The 19,931-nt window shown below is 45.4% G+C and overlaps 1 protein-coding gene across 1 annotated transcript in view; it reads left to right on the top strand.

Annotated features, from left to right (window-relative positions):
- The window catches only part of LOC311110742 (cadherin-related family member 1a-like), a gene marked incomplete at both ends in the record, with an annotated part of 205,737 nt that overhangs the window by 155,476 nt on the left and 30,330 nt on the right, over nt 1-19,931 (top strand). The window contains one exon of the mRNA XM_084153300.1: nt 14,147-14,311. Within this exon, the coding sequence (XP_084009426.1) occupies nt 14,147-14,311 (165 nt within the window). The remainder of the gene's footprint in view (nt 1-14,146; nt 14,312-19,931) is intronic.

Here is a 19,931-nt window from a genome sequence, read left to right as displayed (position 1 = left end):
TTTCTGATATTGTTTATAATTTATAAACAACTTAGATATTGAAATGCAAACAGCAGGTGATGACACCAGTTACAGAAAGTATTACAATACCAAAACATTAAAAACATAACCATATTTCAATCAAGTCAACCTTTCCAACATGATTGTAATACAGTCATCAGTACTGTTCATGTTAACCTACTGGACCTCCTTAGCACAAACAAAGAAGAAAATGAAACAAAATTATTCACTTTATTTGAAATTATGATGTAATGGTGAATGATTGTAGTGGGGTGAACAGGCCGTGGCTCGGGTGGCTGAGGTCCTTGATGATCTTCTTGGCCTACCTGTGACACCGGGTGCTGTAGATGTCCTGGAAGGCAGGCAGTGTGCCCCCGCTGATGCGTAGGTCTGACTGCACCACCCTCTGGAGAGCCTTGCGGTTGCCGATGGAGCAATTGCCGTACCAGGCGGTGATACAGCTCGACAGGATGCTCTCAATGGTGCATCTGTAGATGTTCCTGAGGGTCTTAGGGGCCAAGCTGAATTTCTTCAGCCTTCTGAGGTTGAAAAAGCGCTGTTGCGCCTTATTCACCACACTGTCTGTGTGAAGGGACCATTTCAGGTCATCAATGATGTGCACGCCGAGGAACTTTAAGCTTTTTACACTCTCCACTGCGGTCCTGTCGATGTGGATGGGGGCGTGCTCTCTCTGCTGTCTCCTGTAGTCCTCGATCAGCTCCTTCATTTTGTTGACGTTGAGGGAGAGGTTATTTTCCTGGCACCACTCCGCCAGGGCTCTCCCCTCCTCCCTGTAGGCTGTTTAGTCATTGTTGGTAATCAGGCCTACCACTGATGTGTCATCAGCAAACCTGATGATTGAGTTGGAGACATGCATGGCCACGCAGTCATGGGTTAACAGGGAGTGCAGGAGGGGGCTGAGCACGCACCCCTGTGGGGCCCCCGTGTTGAGGATCAGCGTGGCGGAGGTGTTCTTGCCTACCTTCACCACTTGGGGTCAGCCCGTCAGGAAGTCCAGGACCCAGTTGTACAGGGAGGGGTTCATACCCAGGGACCTGAGCTTAGTGATGAGCTTGGAGGGCACTATGGTGTTGAAGGCTGAGCTGTAGTTGATGAACAGCATTCTTACATACACTATATATACAAAAGTATGTACACACCCCTTCAAATTAGTGGATTCGGCTATTTCAGCCACTCCTGTTGCTGACAGGTGTATAAAATCGAGCACACAGCCATGTAATCTCCATAGACAAACATTGGCAGTAGAATGACCTTACTGAAGAGCTCAGTGACTTTCAACGTGGCACCGTCACAGGATGCTACCTTTCCAACAAGTCAGTTCGTCAAATTTCTGCCCTGCTAGAGCTGCCCCGGTCAACTGTAAGTGCTGTTATTCTGGCACACAAGCTCATAGAACAGGACCGCCGACTGCTGAAGCGCATAGTAAGTAAAAATCGTCTGTCCTCGGTTGCAACATTCACTACCGAGTTCCAAACTGCCTCTGGAAGCAACATGTCGGAAGCTTCATGAAATAGATTTCCATGGCCGAGCAGCCGCACACAAGCCTAATATCACCATGCGCAATGCCAAGCGTTGACTGGAGTGGTGTAAAGCTCGCCGCCATTGGAGCAGTGGAAAAGCGTTCTCTGGAGTGATGAATCACGCTTCACCATCTGGCAGTCCAACGGACAAATCTGGGTTTGGTGGATGCCAGGAGAACACTACCTGCCCGAATGCATTTAGCCAACTGTAAAGTTTGGTGGAGGAGGAATAATGGTCTGGGGCTGTTTTTCATGGTTCGGGCTAGGTCTCTTAGTTCCATTGAAGGGAAATCTTAATGCTACAGCATACAATGGCATTCTTCCCAGAAGAGTGGCTGTTATAGCAGCAAAGGGGGGACCAACTCCATATTAATATCGATGATTTTGGAATGAGATGTTTGACAAACAGGTGTCCACATACTTTTGGTAATGTTACTGTTTTATTTTTCATAATTTACTTTATAATAGTTAGAATTCTTCTTCCACTTTGATATGATAGAGTATTTTGTGTAGATTATTGACAACAAATGACAATTAAATCAATTTTAAGCCCACCTTGAACACAACAAAAAGTGTAAAAAGTCAAGGGGTCTGAATGCTTTCTGAAGGCACAGTTTGCCTTTCGCAAATTTATAAATACAATTGCATGACAAATGTACAGTTTGGAAAGCAAATGCTGTCCTATAAATATATTAGCCACTATCGGGGGCCACCATCAGTTACAACTACATATATTTATTTTTGCATCATTCCATTCCATTCCATTTACCTTTCTTTCCTCTGTCACGTCCTTGTAAATTGCTCCTGAGGGTCGCCAGCATTAGTAGATTATATTAGACTAATGTAGTGCAATAATTTAGGACATGTAGCCTATATAAATCATTATGGAACTCAGACCACATGTAGAAGGTTAAACTGGAGCCTGGTGCAAGGTTCATGACGACTTGTCAGTAGCTGAGTGTAGATGAGGTGAGGAATCAAGCGCAGGAAACACGGGCGTTCGTCAACAGACTTTAGTAACAAAAATAACAGCACCAAACAGGCGAACAGCCAACCCAACCGGGAGGCAAAATACAAAGTACGCACAATACACACAGTGCGTAAAAATGACGATAGCGCACACAGTGCGGACTATCGGAAAAACAACAATCCTGAGAGTAATACCAAAGAGCAACAGCTTGACAAATAAACAATACCACATAACACCTGCCCCCACACACGAAAACTAAATAGGCAACCAAATCAAACACTAACAAGGGACAGGTGTACAAACAGACAAAACCAAACAAACATGAAACATCGAACGGTGGCAGCTAGTACTCCGGGGACGACGACCGCCGAAGCCTGCCCGAACAAGGAGGAGGAGCAGCCTCGGCCGAAACCGTGACAGTACCCCCCCCCCTTGACGCGCGGCTCCAGCCGTGCGCCGATCCCGGCCTCGGGGACGACCAGGACGACGCGGAGCAGGGCGCGTAGGATGACCCCGATGGAACTCGGTCAGCAAGGACAGGTCTAATATGTCCCTCCTCGGCACCCAGCACCGCTCCTCCGGGCCGTACCCCTCCCACTCCACGAGATATTGGAGACCCCCCATCCGGCGTCTCGAATCAAGGATGGACCTCACAGTGTACGCCGGAGCCCCCTCGATGTCCAATGGGGGCGGAGGAGTCTCTTCTATCTCATAGTCCTGGAGTGGACCAGCTACCACTGGCCTGAGGAGAGACACATGGAACGAGGGGTTAATATTCCTGTAATCAATAGGCAGTTCTAACCTGTAACACACCTCGTTCAACCTCCTCAGGACTTTGAATGGCCCCACAAACCGCCGACCCAGCTTCCGGCAGGGCAGGCGGAGGGGCAGGTTTCTGGTCGAGAGCCAGACTCGATCTCCAGGTGCGTATACACTGCGGTGGAGATCGGCGCTCGTCTTATGCCGAAGGATGGCCCGCTGCAGATGAACGTGGGCAGCGTTCCATGTCTCCTCCGAGCGCCGCACCCACTCATCCACCGCAGGGGCCTTGATCTGGCTCTCATGCCAAGGTGCCAGAACCGGCTGGTACCCTAACACACACTGGAAAGGGGTTAGTTGGGTGGAGGAGTGGCGGAGAGAGTTCTGCGCCATCTCGGCCCACGGAACGTATCTCGCCCACTCCTCCAGCCGGCCCTGGCAATAAGACCTCAGAAACCTACCCACATCCTGGTTGACACGTTCAACCTGCCCATTACTCTCCGGGTGGTAACCCGAGGTAAGGCTCACCGAAACCCCCAACCGTTCCATAAACGCTCTCCACACTCTGGAGGTGAACTGGGGGCCTCGATCAGACACTATATCCTCGGGTACCCCGTAATGCCGGAAGACATGGGTAAACAGAGCCTCAGTGGTCTGTAGGGCAGTAGGGAGACCCGGCATGGGAAGGAGACGACAGGCCTTCGAGAACCGATCCACAACGACCAGGATGGTAGTATTCCCCTGTGAGGGGGGAAGGTCTGTAACAAAGTCCACCGAGAGGTGGGACCAGGGTCGTTGTGGAACGGGCAGGGGTTGTAGCTTACCCCTGGACAAATGTCTGGGCGCCTTACACTGGGCACACACCGAACAGGAGGAGACATAAACCCTCACATCCCTGGCTAACGTTGGCCACCAGTACTTAGTGCTAAGGCAGTGAACTGTCCGGCCGATACCTGGATGTCCAGAGGAGGGGGACGTATGAGCCCAATAAATGAGGCGATCGCGTACCTCGAGCGGAACGTACGTCCGACCCACTGGACACTGTGGAGGACTTGGGTCGGTGCGTAACGCCCGCTCGATCTCTGCATTGACCTCCCATACCACCGGTGCCACCAGACAAGACTTTGGTAGTATGGGAGTGGGCTCAACGGACCTCTCCTCCGTGTCATACCGCCGAGACAGGGCATCTGCCTTCCCGTTCTGGGACCCAGGGATGTAAGTGATTTTAAACACAAACCGGGCTAGAAACATAGTCCAGCGGGCCTGGCGAGGATTCAGTCTCCTAGCTGCCCGGATGTATTCCAGGTTACGGTGGTCAGTCAAAATGAGGAAAGGGTGTTGAGCCCCCTCAAGCCAATGCCTCCACACCTTTAGGGCCTGTACCACGGCTAACAGCTCCCTGTCCCCTACGTCATAATTCCGCTCCGCCGGACTGAGTTTCTTAGAATAAAAAGCACAGGGGCGGAGTTTAGGTGGTGTGCCAGACCGTTGTGAGAGGACGGCCCCAATACCGGCCTCGGACGCGTCTACCTCTACCAGGAATGGTAAAGCGGGATCCGGATGCGCCAACACCGGCGCCGAGGTAAACAGGTCCTTCAGTCTCCCAAAAGCCCTGTCCGCCTCAGCTGACCACCGCAAGCGCACCGGACCCCCCTTCAACAGAGACGTTATGGGAGCTGCCACCTGTCCAAAACCCCGGATAAACCTCCGGTAGTAATTCGCAAAACCCAAGAACTGTTGCACCTCTTTCACAGTGGTTGGGGTTTGCCAATTACGCACAGCTGACACCCGGTCAACCTCCATCTTCACCCCTGATGCAGACAACTGATAACCCAAAAAGGAGACCGACTTCTGAAAGAACAGACATTTCTCTGCCTTGACATATAGGTCATGCTCCAACAGCCTCCTCAACACTCGGCGCACCAGGGCTACATGCTCTGCTCGGGTAGAACTGTACACCAGAATATCGTCGATGTACACGACTACACCCTGCCCCTGCATGTCCCGGAAAATCTCATCGACGAAGGATTGGAAGACGGAGGGAGTATTCATTAACCCATATGGCATGACGAGATACTCGTAATGACCGGAGGTCGTGCTAAACGCTGTCTTCCATTCATCGCCCTCTCTAATGCGCACCAAGTTATATGCGCTCCTGAGATCCAATTTTGTGAAGAACTGAGCACCGTGTAATGATTCCGTCATAGTCGCAATCAGAGGAAGTGGATAGCTGTACTTCACCGTAATCTGATTGAGACCGTGGTAATCAATACACGGGCGCAGACCTCCATCCTTTTTCTTCACAAAAAAGAAGCTTGAGGAAGCGGGTGAAGTGGAGGCCCGTATGTATCCCTGTCTCAGAGACTCGGCGATGTAAGTTTCCATCGCCTTCCTCTCCTCTTGAGACAAGGGATACACATGGCTCCGCGGGAGGGCTGCTCTTAACTGGAGATCTATCGCACAATCCCCCTGTCTATGAGGCGGCAGCTGCGCCGCCCTAGTCTTACTAAACGCCAGTGTCAAATCCTCATACTCGGGGGGAATGTGCAGTGCCGGCATTAGATTCGGACTTTCCACCGAGGTCGCCCCTATGGAAACACCCAGACACAGCCCCTCACACTGAGCAGACCACCCTTTAAGAGCTTTCTCTCGCCACGAAATAGTAGGATCATGGGTAATCAACCAGGGAAGCCCCAGCACCACCGGATACGCAGGAGAGTCAATCAGATAGAGCTGAATCGTCTCCTCATGACCCCCCTGCGCCTCCATCTTAAGGGGCGCTGTGACCTCCCTAATCAACCCAGATCCTAACGGACGGCTATCTAGGGCATGTACAGGGAAAGGCTTATCAACGGGAAGGAGAGGAATCCCTAATTCTACACAGAACTGGCGATCTACAAAGTTCCCAGCTGCGCCTGAATCGACTAGCGCCTTATGCTGGGAACGAGGTGCTACCTGTGGAAAACAAACAGGCAAGGTTATGTGAACGACAGAAAGCTCTGGGTAAGTAGGGCGCCTACTCACCTGGGAGGACTCCCCAATGCGTGGCCTGCCTTCACCTCCACCGGGGGACCTTCCCCAACACCTAGCCGCGGTGTGCCCTCCACGGCCACAGTTGGTGCAGAGGACGGCCCCCCTCGGGTTCCTACTCCTCCTTTCTCTAGCGCCAGCACCTCCGAGCTCCATAGGGCTCGGCTCGGAGGTGCTGGAGGGTGAAATGGGCGACTCCCATCCGGGACGTCCACGGGTGGCGAGCAGGGTGTCCAACCGAATGGCCATGTCGACTAGTTGGTCAAACGTCAACATGGTATCCCTGCACGCCAACTCTCTTTGGACGTCCTCCCGGAGGCTCCAACGGAAGTGGTCTATGAGGGCCCGCTCATTCCACCCTGCATCTGCCGCTAGAGTCCGGAACTCCAGGGCAAAATCCTGTGCGCTCCTCATCCCCTGTCGGAGGAAGAACAGACGCTCCCCCGCCGACTTCCCTTCTGGTGGATGGTCGAACACGGCCCGGAAGCGGCGGGAGAACTCCGCATAAGTGATGGTAGCGGCGTCCATTCTCCTCCATTCGGCGTTGGCCCACTCCAACGCCTTGCAGGTGAGACAGGAGATGAGGGCGGAGACGCTCTCGTGTCCCGAGGGCGCCGGGTGTACGGTGGCGAGGTATAGCTCCACCTGTAGCAGGAACCCTTGACACCCGGCAGCGGAGCCGTCGTACGCCCTCGGGAGCGAGAGCCGAATCCCACTGGGTTCCGGAATGTGGACAGGAGGACTGACCGATGGGGATGGTCCGGTAGGTGGGGGCGTGGGTACCCCGCTGCTTTCCCATCGGTGGAGAGTGTTCATCACCCGATCCAAGGCGTGCCCGATCTGGTTAATCCGGTCCTCCTGTCCACGAAGACGGTCCTCCATGACCTCTGTCGGCGCGGGTGCTCCTGCTGACTCCATGGGAGGATGTGTTATTCTGTCAGTAGCTGAGTGTAGATGAGGTGAGGAATCAAGCGCAGGAAACACGGGCGTTCGTTAACAGAATTTAGTAACAAAAATAACAGCACCAAACAGGCGAACAGCCAACCCAACCGGGAGGCAAAATACAAAGTACGCACAATACACACAGTGCGTAAAAATGACGATAGCGCACACAGTGCGGACTCTCGGAAAAACAACAATCCTGAGAGTAATACCAAAGAGCAACAGCTTGACAAATAAACAATACCACATAACACCTGCCCCCACACACGAAAACTAAATAGGCAACCAAATCAAACACTAACAAGGGACAGGTGTACAAACAGACAAAACCAAACAAACATGAAACATCGAACGGTGGCAGCTTGTACTCCGGGGACGACGACCGCCGAAGCCTGCCCGAACAAGGAGGAGGAGCAGCCTCGGCCGAAACCGTGACACGACTGGACCGTTGTCATACAGTTCCATGATTAGTGAGAATTAGGGTAGATTTATAGGATTATTGCTCAACCCCTATTGTACACTTTATTCCACCTTCCAATATTTAATGGATTGAACTTGAATATGACAACTTTTAGAATGAATCAAACCACTCAGTTTTTTATTCATCAATATACAGTATTTTGTGCGTAAAGGCTCTCCAAACTGTTAAAAAAAAAGTATTCATACATACTTTCCTAACCCTTAAATGTGCCTAAATAATCAGCTGAATCGGAGACGAATATGCATAAATTACTTTTTTTGTTGTTTTGTTTTCTATATTCTGAACCCGTTCTCTCAACGTATTCTATTGAGTCAGTAGACACAATTCTAATTAAAGGTGCACCATATTTAAAGGGATGTACTAAATGTACTGAAAACCCATTGAATAAAAACTCCACAACAAAATATTTGGAGGGTTGGGAGGGTTTTCAGCGGTTGAATGGCATTTATTCAGAGCGCGCAAGGTAGCCACACCTTCAGAGCCATTACACGACTTAATAAGTCAAGTCTGAATACCAAATACTGAGAAGTGTGTAGGAAAGGTGTGCGTAGGAAAGGTATGAATTCCTAAGTCGGGATTGGCCCCATTGTGAATTGCGTTTGTCATGTAAGGCATATTCACTGAGTGTACAAAACATTAAGAACACCTTAATATTTAATATTTTGTCTTGCCCATTCACCCTCTGAATGGCACACATACACAATCCATGTCTCAGTTGTCTCAAGTCTTAAAAATCCTTCTTTAACCTGACGTCTCCCCATCATCTATAATGATGGAAGTGGATTTAACAAGTGACATCAATAAGGGGTCATAGCTTTCACATGGATTCACCTGGCCAGTCTATGTCATGGAAAGAGCAGGTGTCCTTAATGTTTTGTACACTCATTGTAATTTAACACATATACAAATATACCACTGACTTACACTGAGATACAAAACATTACATTACTTTCCGTGACATAGACTGACCAGGTGAATCTATGGTTTAATGGTTGAGCATTTTGCCATGTCATTTTGGCCTGGTTTGTCCTGTTGTCACTGCCAGTTTGGAAGCCTTTGTTAAGGCAAGTGATATAAAACACCACATATTTGTAAACACATTACCTAGCAGCCAACGTGCTTGCACCAATCCCATGTAATAACGGTAAAATACAGTGAAATACTCCCCTCAATGTACACTACCGTTCAAAAGTTTGGGGTCACTTAGAAATGTCCTTGTTTTGGAAAGAAAAGCAATTTTTTTGTCCATTAAAATGTAGACATTAACAGTGTAGACATTGTTCATGTTGTAAATGGCTATTGTAGCTGGAAACGGCTGATTTTTTATGGAATATCTACATAGGCGTACAGAGGCCCATTATCAGCAACCATCAGTCCTGTGTTCCAATGGCACGTTGTGTTTGCTAATCCAAGTTTATCATTTTAAAAGGCTAATTGATCATTAGAAAACCCTTTTGCAATTATGTTAGCACAGCTGAAAACTGTTGTGCTAGTTAAAGAGGCAAGAAAACTGTCCTTCTTGAGACTAGTTGAGTGTCTGGAGCATCAGCAATTGTGGGTTCGTTTACAGGCTCAAAATGGCCAGAAACAAATAACTTTCTTCTGAAACTCGTCAGTCTATTCTTGTTCTGAGAAATGAAGGCTATTCCATGTGAGAAATTGGCAAGAAACTGAAGATCTCGTACAACGCTGTGTACTACTCCCTTCACAGAACAGTGCAAACTGTCTCTAAGCAGAATAGAAAGAGGAGTGGGAGGCCCCGGTGCACAACTGAGCAAGAGGACAAATACAGTGTCTAGTTTGAGAAACAGATGCCTCACAGGTCCTCAACTGGCAGCTTCATGAAATAGTACCCGCAAAACACCAGTCTCAATGTCAACAGTGAAGAAGCGTCTCCGGGATGCTGACCTTCTATGCAGAGTTGCAAAGAAAAAGGCATATCTCAGACTGGCCAATAAAAAGAAAAGATTAAGATGGGCAGTCTGAGATATGGCTTTTTCTTAGCATAGAAGGTCAGCATCCCGGAGTTGCCTTTTACTGCTGTTGGCTAAATCAGGGTCACACAGAGTGATTCTTGGTAGTCTTAAACAAATCTACTTTGAAATCTCACACATGGTTGTAATTTATTACATTTTGAGTTTGCATCCCAGTATTACACATTATATACATCACAGTTGACTGAAATATAACAAAACTGTTTGATTATTTATTTTATGAGCATGGCCTTATTTCTATTACACAATATTGGATGACTGTTATTGATAGCCAGCTCAATGTAACAGCGGTACATTTAGACTACTACATTTTTACATTTTACATTTTAGTCATTTAGCAGACGCTCTTATCCAGAGCGACTTACAGTTAGTGAATACATATATATATATATATATTTTTATACTGGCCCCCCGTGGGAATCGAACCCACAACCCTGGCATTGCAAACGCCATGCTCTATCAACTGAGCTACATCCCTGCCAGCCATTCCCTCCCCTACCCTGGACGACGCTGGGCCAATTGTGCGCCGCCCATGAGTCTCCCGGTCGCGGCCGGCTGCGACAGAGCCTGGATTCGAACCAGGATCTCTAGTGGCACAGTTAGAACTGCTAGTGCCTTAGACCACTGTAAATTTTCCCTATACCCATCATGAGGTTGCTACAACCTAACCTACTGTATGAATGAACGTTTACAATGTAGGTGCACAGGTCGAGAGAAAATGTTTTGTACTCAAGGTGACAGACAGTGATACATTCAGTACCACCTTGCACACTCTTGCCTGCATCTAGCTGATCTAGGGTGTAATCATTAGTCCAACAGTTGTAAATTAGAGTTTATATTGGACAAATTCAGGTGTGTTTATCCCTGTTTCATTCCGTTTGCTTCCAGTTCAGAAACGTTTTTCAACAGAATCGGCGGAATTAGTACACCCCTGATCACACGCAAACACAGTTCACTTTCATAGCAGCCACATACAAACAGCATGATTATTTTGCTCGTTGTAGAATTCCTTCTCTCATCTACGCCCTCTTCTCCTCTCATCTTTTCCCTTCGCTTGTGGACTTCAGTGCCACACCTTCATATCATTACCGCTAACCGCTACACACATCGTCAAAGGTGCTAGAGCTAACGCCTTAATCCCACTACAATCATGCAGTACAGTGTATGCAGCAAGCAGTTTAGCAGTTACACTGGCAGGCCCCGGTAGCAATACATTTATATAACCAAAAGCTTACCTTGACTTGGAAGAGGTCCAGTGTTCGATAGCCATAACCTGCTAAATAACATATTGTCCCTCTCTGTTTGAGCCTGGTGTTTGAGAAGGCTAAACTAGCTAGCTACATTCACTAGCTAAGTGAAAGTGAACAAAAAATACAACAAAATATTCTCTCTCTTGTTCTCCTTCATTTTTAAATAAATGAGTTTGTTCAAAACTGTTCAACTATTGTCTTTCTCTTTCTTTGAGTCAACTACTCACCACATTTGATGCTTTCAGTAGTAGATTTATTCTCTGATCTTTTGATTGGGTGGACAACATGTCAGTTCATAATTACTGTGTAAGTTTATGGAAGGGGGTAAGAACCATAAGCCTCCTAGGTTTTGTATTGAAGTCAATGTACCTAGAGGAGGACGGAAACTAAATGTCCTCTGGCTACACCACCTGTGCAACCCTACAGAGTGCTGTTGAGGCTACTGTAGACCTTTACTGCAAAACATTGTCTTTTAATCAATTATTTGGGCATGTGCCTTCAGAAAGTATTCAGACCCCTTCTCTTTTTCCAAATTTTGTTAGGTTACAGCCTTATTCTAAAATGGATTAAATTGTTTTTTCCCTCATCAATCTGCACACAATACCCCATAATGACAAAGCAAAAACAGGATTTTAGAAATTGTTGCTAATAAAATAAAAAATAAAAACTGAAATATTACATGTTATCAGTATTCAGACCCTTTACTCAGTACTTTGTTGAAGCACCTTTGGCAGCGATTACAGCCTCGAGTCTTCTTGGGTATTACGCTCCAAGCTTGGCACACATGTATTTGGGGAGTTTCTCAAATTCTTCTCTGCAGATCCTCTCAAGCTCTGTCAGGTTGGATGGGGAGCGTTGCTGCACAGCTATATTCAGGTCTCTCCAGAGATGTTCGATCGAGTTCAAGTCTGGGCTCTGGCTGGGCCACTCAAGGACATTCAGAGACTTGTCCCAAAGCTACTCCTGTGTTGTCTTGGTTGTGTGCTTAGGGTTGTTGTCCTGTTGGAAGGAGAACCTTCGCCCAGTCTGAGGTCCTGATCTCACTGGAGCAGGTTTTCATCAAGGATCTCTCTGTACTTTGCTCCGTTCATTTTTGCCTCGATCCTGACTAGCCTCCCAGTCCCTGCCGCTGAAAAACATCCCCACAGCATGATGCTGACATCGCCATGCTTCACCGTAGGGATGGTGCCAGGTTTCCTCCAGAAGTGACGATTGGCATTCAGGCCAAAGAGTTCATTCTTGGTTTCATCAGACCAGAGAATCTTGTTTCTCATGGTCTGAGAGTCTTTAGGTAACTTTTGGCAAATTCCAAGCAGGCTGTCATGTGCCTTTTACTGAGGAGTGGCTTCCGTCTGGCCACTCTACCATAAAGGCCTGATTGTTGGAGTGCTGCAGAGATGGTTTCCGTCAGGAAGGTTCTCCCATATCCACAGAGGAACTCTAGAACTCTGTCAGGGTGACCATCAGGTTCTTGGACGAGTCTTGGTGGTACCAAACTTCTTCCGTTTAAGATTGATGGAGACCACTGTGTTATTGGGGACCTTCAATGCTGATGACATTTTTTGGTACCCTTCCCCAGTCTCGGATCTCTACGGACAATTCCTTCGACCTCATGGCTTGGTTTTTGCTCTGACATACACTGTCAACTGTGGGACCTTATATAGACAGTTGTGTGCCTTTCCAAATCATGTCCAATCAATTGAATTTACCACAAGTGGACTCCAATCAAGTTGTAGAAACATCTCAAGGATGATCAATTGAAACAGGATGCACCTGAGCTCAATTTTGAGTCTCATAGCAAAGTTTTCATTTCATAGCAATGTTTTCACTTCATCATTATGTGGTATTGTGTGTAGATTGCTGAGGATTTTTATTTATTTAATCAATTTTAGAATAAGGCTCTAATGTAACGAAATGTAGAAAAAGTCAATGGGTCTGAATACTTTCTGAAGGCACTGTATTTAGTATAGTTTTATCTAAAAAGTATAACTTTTTAATGTTTCACTATAAAAACAAAATAAATAAAATATTCACTGAGGATGGTCCTCCCGCTCCTCCTCTGAGGACCCTCCACTGGTGTATTGAATATAAAATACAGTAACTTACTAAACACTAGCATTTTGTAAGTTACTGTCAAATTCACGGCAACCCCTTTACAGTGTAGGCACAGTATATCCCCATCAAGTAAAGTGTTATCCAGAGAGAGAGAGAGTGATTGGGTTGAGTGTGAATGTGAACAATAGTTACTTAAACACTTGAAGTACTCCCCTGCCACGAACTTGACATTCTCCAGGAACTTGACCACAAGTTCAAAGCAGCTCAGTTTGGCCTGAAGTAGATTTTATTTCTGTGAACATAGTTGTTTCTATCTAGGTAAGATAGTGGACTGTGGACATATCTTGCACTTGGAGTATTTGATAAATGTAGTATTCGTAGTCCTAGCTTTTAGAGTTTGGAAAGAACATGTTCCTATCAGCACCAGAACTCTGAAGTGAAGCGTGTTAGTTTTTTCCCCTCTTGTGATCATATTTGCTGTTATTTTTGTATTATTTTGTTATTACTACAGCAGCACTACTGCATAATTTGTCTGAAAAAAGTAGGCCGTTCAATATGGAGCAAACGAGTGCTACAGAATGTATGACTAATCGTGCTTATAGTCATCTGTGTCTTGCATTTCCAGGCAAGGTTTTATTGCCCCGTGTAGCTCAGTTGGTAGAGCATGGTGTTTGCAACGCCAGGGTTGTGGGTTCGATTCCCACGGGGGGCCAGTATGAAAAATTTATGCACTCACTAACTGTAAGTCGCTCTGGATAAGAGCGTCTGCTAAATGACTAAAATGTAAAATGTAAAAAAAACTGACATACTATTCATGCAACAGGAAAGGAGCTGCGCAGGGTCAGCCTTACAGCATTACCCTTGTAGCAGTTTAGGGGGTTTTGCTTAAGGCCAAAATGACAGTAGGGGATGGCACCAGCCCTGGGTGTTGTACCCCCCCCCGGTCAGTAACACCAACAACTATCTGGCTCACTCCCACCAGATTTTTCTACTAAAATATATTTTTCTACTATAGTGAAAAGGGAATTTATTTTGAAGACCCCTTATGAGATGTTGAATAAATGTGTAATTAATGTGAATAAGGGAATGCCATACTTATGTGACTGACCATTTGATTCTCTCAGCTTCTTGCCGTGGAGATCGACACACCAGAAAGATTCAGCGCCACGGCGGACATCGTCATTCATCTCCTCGACACAAACGACAACGCTCCCAAGTTCTCCTCCGATTACTATATCGCCAGAATTCCCGAAAACTCTCCCGGCGGCTCCAATGTTGTGTCTGTAACGGTAAGGCTGGAAAGCTTGAGTCCCGCCCCATTCCCATTCTATCCCACCTAAAAATACATCCCAAAGCCAATGTACGTCATTCACTCCAGGCGGAGGCATGGCAATTTAAGCAAAATTATGAAGTGAGACATTTGTTCTCTAAATATGGAGTTATTGGGTTAGGATAATATGTAAAAACATGTAGATAAAAGCTAGGGGAGGTAAGCTGCCAGATGGCTATCACTTTCATTTCGTTGTGTAATACCTAAGTCCCAGATTTGTTTCTCATGCTCAGCAGCACATGCTGCTGCTGCAGTCCAGAATTATTCACTTTTTTAATAACATTTTACTGCAGTTGGCTAAATCAGGGTCACACAGAGTGATTATTGGTAGTCTTAAACAAATATACTTTGAAACAAAAGTATACATCTCACACATAGTTGTAATTTATTCAATTTTGAGTTTGCATCCCAAAATTACATATTATATACATCACAGTTGACTGAAATATAACAAACTGTTTGACATAGAAACACCGGATTTTCGTCAGTACAAAAACTAACATATTTATTAATAACATTCCACCCATGAGGCCAAAGAGGACGCTTTTGGTCATTGACTGCAGGAAAGGGCTACGTGAAGTGTGACTCCATTTTCTTTGAGATATGGTAGTATTTATGTTTGACTTTGTCATTCTTTTAGTATTTTATCTATCCATCCTCCTATTCCAAATAACACACCAACATTTCCATTGGTTTCCTATTTCCACTGCAAAAGACCAAAGACCCGGTGTGAACATCAGCATTATAGATTTTTGAATTAATACGGTTTTCATTTCCATCCTTTTCCAGTATCCTTAAATAAACGCTCCTTGCATAATAGTCAGTGTGAGAGAGCTCAGGGGTGTTTGTGTCTGTGGGAGGTAGTAATAGGTGAGGGTAGTGGCCCCCTGGAACCTTTGTCCCTTTGTGTGGTTAATCTGTACACTGAGATCAAGAGCACTGGGTGGTGGGGGTTCACTGTTAAATCCTGCCCTTGCGTGAATGGGACAGAGGTTCACCACTGTGATCCCAGGCAATTTCAATCAGCTAATGAGCAGCAAGCCAGTGATTTTGGCCACAGAGAGACAGGCAGTGAACAGAGCCGGCACTCCTGCAATGACAGAGAAACAGATTAACCTCATACATGTTAAGAGACATTCTTTATACACTGTAATGGAAAACTTTAAATTATATGGTTGTTTTTTTTGTATTATCAGCAGTAAAATACTCTGAAATGTTTTATTGCAGCATATTGTGAATTATTGTGCATTGTGGAAAGATGTTGTGGCTGGGGAAAGAATTGCTGTATTTCGAATGGTATTGTAATTCCATCCCACATAGTACAGTACCATACCTTATTTTTGGAGTGCCACAAATATTTTGACCACTAGTGGGTGCGTGGTATTGTTGTTTCTGGCTCATTAACATATTTTGATGCGTGCCTCGTAAGTGCCCATATTTGTTGCACCCGTGAGTGAGAATGCTGTACCAATTTAACCTCTATGTGGTTTATTGCCCTATCAATTTAAAATGTTTAGGGGACAGATTGGAGTGGTCGCAAGTCTTTAACCTTAAATAGTTGAGCATTTTGATCTGTTTTGCTCTGTTTTGTCGCTGTCAGTTTGGACGCCTTTGTAATGAAGCATCTAGAAGTGCAAGTGATATAAAACACCAAATATTCATTAATATGCTGTAATGTTTGTAAACAGTTTACCTAGCAGCCAACCTGCTTGCACTAATCCCTTGTAATTACAGTTTTTAAAAATAATAATACAAACCCCTTCCCTCAACGGATGTCATTCATCCATTCATTCTGCTTAGTAGCATCAAATTTTTTTTTTACAGTATAATATAGTCCATTACACAATACTTGCTTTGATACCGTATTTAAATTACAGTAGATGTACTGTAATAGGAAATACTGAATTTTACTTGCCACCGAGCTGCCTGTAAGCTAATGTCAAAATCACGGTAACCCCCTTCACAGCAAGGTTTTTATAGTAAACAAAAACTGAAACTAAAATAACAAATTAAATTGCTAAAACAATTTAGTAAACTGAAATAAAAATTAAAACGAAAAACATTTGAAAAACTGAAACTATACTGAAACTATTATATTTTACTGCAAAACAAACAAAAATAAAAACCATCATAAATTATGTTTAGTTATAGTTTATTTAGTGTAAACTTTGGGCAAAAATCAAATTAGGTTTTTACGTTTTCTTTTTAATGGGGTTTTCAAGCTGTTTTTCCGAATGGGGTTTTTGAGCTTCTGAATCTGGCTGGTAAATGCTGCCAGTAGATGCCAATGTTTCAAATAAGCCTAGCTTGTGCATCACTATCACTAGCTAACAGGGAACAAATCCAAGGGTGTGCATGGAATGTGACTGTACCAAGCAAGAACAGCTGGTGAAGTTGCTGGAGCCATTCGCAATCCACACCGACCAACTTCAAATTGACAGCCAGTCGCTGTCTGATGTGGTGCTGTGCCTTTTCAAACTTGAGGCACACTTGCATTCAACTACTGTTGGAAAACAGTTGGCACAGGTCCTCCTGAAGTCACTGCTTGAGCACTTCGCCTGCATACTGAAACCTCTGACAGACAACTTCGATCCAACCCCTGCAGCAGCTTGCCTGATGGACCCAAGTGTGTTTATGTCACTTCGCTCAACAGAGATGGAGCCACTGATAAGGGAAACAGAGTATTTTGTACTTCAGCAAATCAAAGAGTACAGCCGTGGAGCAGCAAGACACAGGGAAGATGCTAGCATGATGAATCCAGCAAGCATCTCGACCACAGTCCTTCAGAAATATAACTTCCTTGCATCGAAGATTGTGTCGGAGGTCACTTCCCAGCCAGAGGGTCACCTGGCAGGGGATTAAGTGCCCCGTGTGAGCTGTGGAAATACCTGGAAGAGGTAAAGGGGGGCATGTTTACAGAGTCACCTCTCCAGTTCCGGCAGGCAAGGATGGCTGTTTATCAAAGCTGTGCCCTTTTCATTTTACTTTTATTTAACTAGGCAAGTTAGTTAAGAACAAATTGTTATTTACAATGACGGCCTACACCGGCCAAAACCGGACGACACTGGGCCAATTGTGCACCGCCCTATGGGACTCCCAATCACGGCCGGTTGTGATACAGCCTGAAATCGAACAAGGGGGTCTGTAGTGACGCCTCAAGCACTGAGATGCAGTGCCTAAGACCGCTGCGCCACTCGGAAGCCCTGATGTACTCGATCTGGTTTCTGCCCCTGCATCCCAAGCGTTCGTGGAGAGAATATTCTCTGTCTGTGGACAACTGTCATCAGGCTTGAGAAACCTAACGACCACCTCTCTGGAACACAGTCTTCTTGAAGATAAACCATAAGATCTTGTATGATTGAAGAGAAACACACACACACACACACACACACACTGACTTGCTCAGATCCAATTGAAATGTATTGGTCGCATGCACAGATTTGCAGGTGTTATCGCAGGTGCAGCGAAATGCTTGTGTTTCTAGCTCCAAAAGTGCAGTAATACATAGAAATACAAAATAATCATAATCAATAATAATCATAATAATCATAATTCCAAAAGTTAAATGAAGAAATGAAGAAATATCAGAACGAGCACTGTCAGAGTCCAGAAAATAAATAAATACATATCAGAACCCTTTGCTTTTTCCACATTTTGTTACGTTACAGCCTTAATCTAAAATGGATTAAATAAATGGGGATGGGATGTAGCTCCGTTGATAGAGCATGGCGTTTGCAACGCCAGGGTTGTGGGTTCGATTCCCACGGGGGGCCAGTATAAAAAAAATATATATGTATTCACTAACTGTAAGTCGCTCTGGATAAGAGCGTCTGCTAAATGACTAAAATGTAAATGTAAATGTAAATAAAAATCCTTAGCAATCCACACACAATACCCCACAATGACAAAGCAAAAACTGGTTTTTAGAAATTTTTGCAAATGTATTACAAATAAAAAAAACAGAAATACCTTATTTACATAAGTATTCAGACCCTTTGCTATGAGACTCGAAATTGACCTCAGGTGCATCCTGTTTCCATTGATAATCCTTGAGATGTTTCTACAACTTGATTGGGGTCCACCTGTGTTAAATTCAACTGATTGGACATGATTAGGAAAGGCACACACCTCTCTATAAAATGTCCCACAGTTGACAGTGAATGTCAAAGCAAAAACCAAGCCATGAGGTCAAAGGAATTGTCCATAGAGCTCTGTGACAGGACAGTGTTTTGGCACAGATCTGGGGAAGGGTACCAAAAAATGTCTGCAGCATTGAAGGTCCCCAAGAACACAGTGGCCTCCATCAATCTTAAACGGAAGAAGTTTGGTACTATGAAGACTCTTCTTAGAGCTGGCCTCCCAGCCAAACTGAGAAATCAGGGGAGAAGGGCCTTGGTCAGGAAGGTGACCAAGAATCCAATGGTCACTCTGACAGAGCTCTAGAGTTCCTCTGTGGAGATGGGATAACCTTCCAGAAGGAAACCATCTCTGCAGCACTCTACCAATCAGGCCTTTATGGTAGAGTGGCCAGACGGAAGCCACTCCTCAGTAAAAGGCACATCACAGCATGCTTGGAGTTTGCCAAAAGGCACCTAAAGACTCTCATACCATGAGAAACAAGATTCTCTGGTCTTGATGAAACCAAGATTAAACTCTTTGGCCTGAATGCCAAGTGTCACTTCTGGAGGAAACCTGGCACCATCCCTATGGTGAAGCATGGTGGTGGTAACATCACGCTGTGGGGATGTTTTTCAGCGGCAGGGACTGGGAGACTAGTCAGGATCGAGGCAAAGATGAACGAAGCAAAGTACAGAGAGATCCTTGATGAAAACCTACTCCTGAGCACTCAGGACCTCAGACTGGGGCGAAGGTTCACCTTCCAACAGGACAACGACCCTAAGCACACAGCCAAGACAACACAGGAGTGGCTTTGGGACAAGTCTCTGAATGTCCTTGAGTGGCCCAGCCAGAGTCCGGACTTGAACCCGAACGAACATCTCTGGAGAGACCTGAAAATAGCTGTGCAGCAACGCTCCTCATCCAACCTGACAGAGCTTGAGAGGATCTGCAGAGAAGAATGGGAGAAACTCCCCAAATACAGGTGTGCCAAGCTTGTAGCATCATACCCAAGACTCTGGGCTGTAATCACTGCCAAAGGTGCTTCAACAAAGTACTGAGTAAAGGGTCTGAATACTTATGTAAATGTGATATTTCAACTTTTCTTTAAATATAAATTAGCAAAAATTGATAAAATCCTGTTTTTGCTTTGTCATTATGGGGTATTGTATGCAGATTGATGAGGGGAAAAAACTATGTAATACATTTTAGTATAAGGCTGTAACCTAACAAAATGTGGAAAAAGTCAAGGGATCTGAATACCTTCCGAAGGCACTGAATATATATAATGGTGTTTATAGACAGTATGGACAGTATATGAATAGAAAAGGTGTGTACACCAGTAGTTATATAGGATAATCCATGACTAGAATACAGTGTAGACATACAGTGAGGGAAAAAAGCATTTGATCCCCTGCTGATTTTGTACGTTTGTCCACTGACAAAGAAATGATCAGTCTATG

The sequence above is a fragment of the Coregonus lavaretus genome (genome assembly GCF_964263955.1).
Source record: "Coregonus lavaretus genome assembly, chromosome: 36".
NCBI lineage: Eukaryota > Metazoa > Chordata > Actinopteri > Salmoniformes > Salmonidae > Coregonus > Coregonus lavaretus.
This window is presented reverse-complemented; position numbering and strand designations above follow the sequence as displayed.